This window comes from Myotis brandtii, unplaced genomic scaffold (genome assembly GCF_000412655.1).
Source record: "Myotis brandtii unplaced genomic scaffold, ASM41265v1 scaffold1057, whole genome shotgun sequence".
Classification (NCBI taxonomy): Eukaryota; Metazoa; Chordata; class Mammalia; order Chiroptera; family Vespertilionidae; genus Myotis; species Myotis brandtii.
In genome coordinates this window covers 311,411-312,420 of record NW_005353568.1, presented here as the reverse complement: position 1 = coordinate 312,420, position 1,010 = coordinate 311,411, and the positions used below count along the sequence as shown (strand labels likewise).

At 69.7% G+C, this 1,010-nt stretch overlaps 1 protein-coding gene across 1 annotated transcript in view; it reads left to right on the top strand.

Annotated features, from left to right (window-relative positions):
• Positions 1 to 1,010, top strand: part of LOC102249662 (phosphofurin acidic cluster sorting protein 2) — a 76,640-nt gene that overhangs the window by 33,791 nt on the left and 41,839 nt on the right. Inside the window, 2 exon segments of the mRNA XM_014540578.1 lie at positions 87 to 207; positions 532 to 808. Coding sequence (XP_014396064.1) covers positions 87 to 207; positions 532 to 808 — 398 coding nt within the window.

Genomic DNA, 1,010 nt, shown 5'->3' with positions numbered 1-1,010 from the left:
CCGTGACCTGCGCGTGACCCCATGACCTGGGGGCGCATGAGCCCTGGCAGGTGGGGTGTGGACCGCAGCGTGGCCCCTCCCCACAGTACCCCCACTTCCTGAAGAGGGAAGGCAACAAGCTGCAGATCATGCTGCAGCGGAGGAAGCGCTACAAGAACCGGACCATCCTGGGCTACAAGACGCTGGCCGCGGGCGCCATCCACATGGCCTAGCCACTCCCTGCCGCCACCTGGGGTGGGGGCTGTGGGAGCTGCGGCCTGGGCCCTGGGGGCCACCGCAGGGGCTGGTCTCCATGGCCCTCACGTACCTGCAGGCACAGCCTGTGAGGCGGTGCTCGTGTGGGAGCTGCTGTCCACACCGTGTGCTTCCGGGCAGCCGGGCTGGGGACCCTCCTCCCTGACAGCCTTCAGTCCCTGGCCCTCCTGGCCCCTCCCCCAGCCCCGTGTCCTCCCTCCTGGCCCCTCCCCAGCTCCGTGTCCTCTCTCATCCTCTTGCCCACACACGCCCCTCTTCCTGCTGCCACGGTGCCGCCCCAGGTGATGCAGCGTCCGCCCGAGGGCGGCCAGGTGCTGAGCCTGTGCAGCAGCGTCAAGGAGGCCTCCGCCAAGGTGGCCGAGATCTGGATCTTCTCCCTGTCCAGCCAGCCCATCGACCACGAGGACAGCACCATGCAGGCCGGCCCCAAGGCCAAGTCCACGGGTGAGTGCACCCGCCAGGGGCCCCTTCCCTGCCTCCTGCCCCCCTGGCCGTCCTCCCGGGGCTGGCTGTGGGCCTCCCAGCCCTGCCCGCGGAGGCCGTGGCATCGTCCGTAAGCAGAAGTCATGGGGTTGTTTGAGGTGCCTTCCGGGTCTGGGCACAGGTCCTAGCATGGCCTGTCACCACCATCCCTGTTAGGGCCATTGTCCCCGTGGGGTGAGGGGGCAGGCGGGGGGCCCAGTCCAGCCTGAGATGCCGCCTGAGACCTGTGCTGGGCAGGAAGGGCCGCGGGGGTTCCCAGAGGGTTGGAGGGG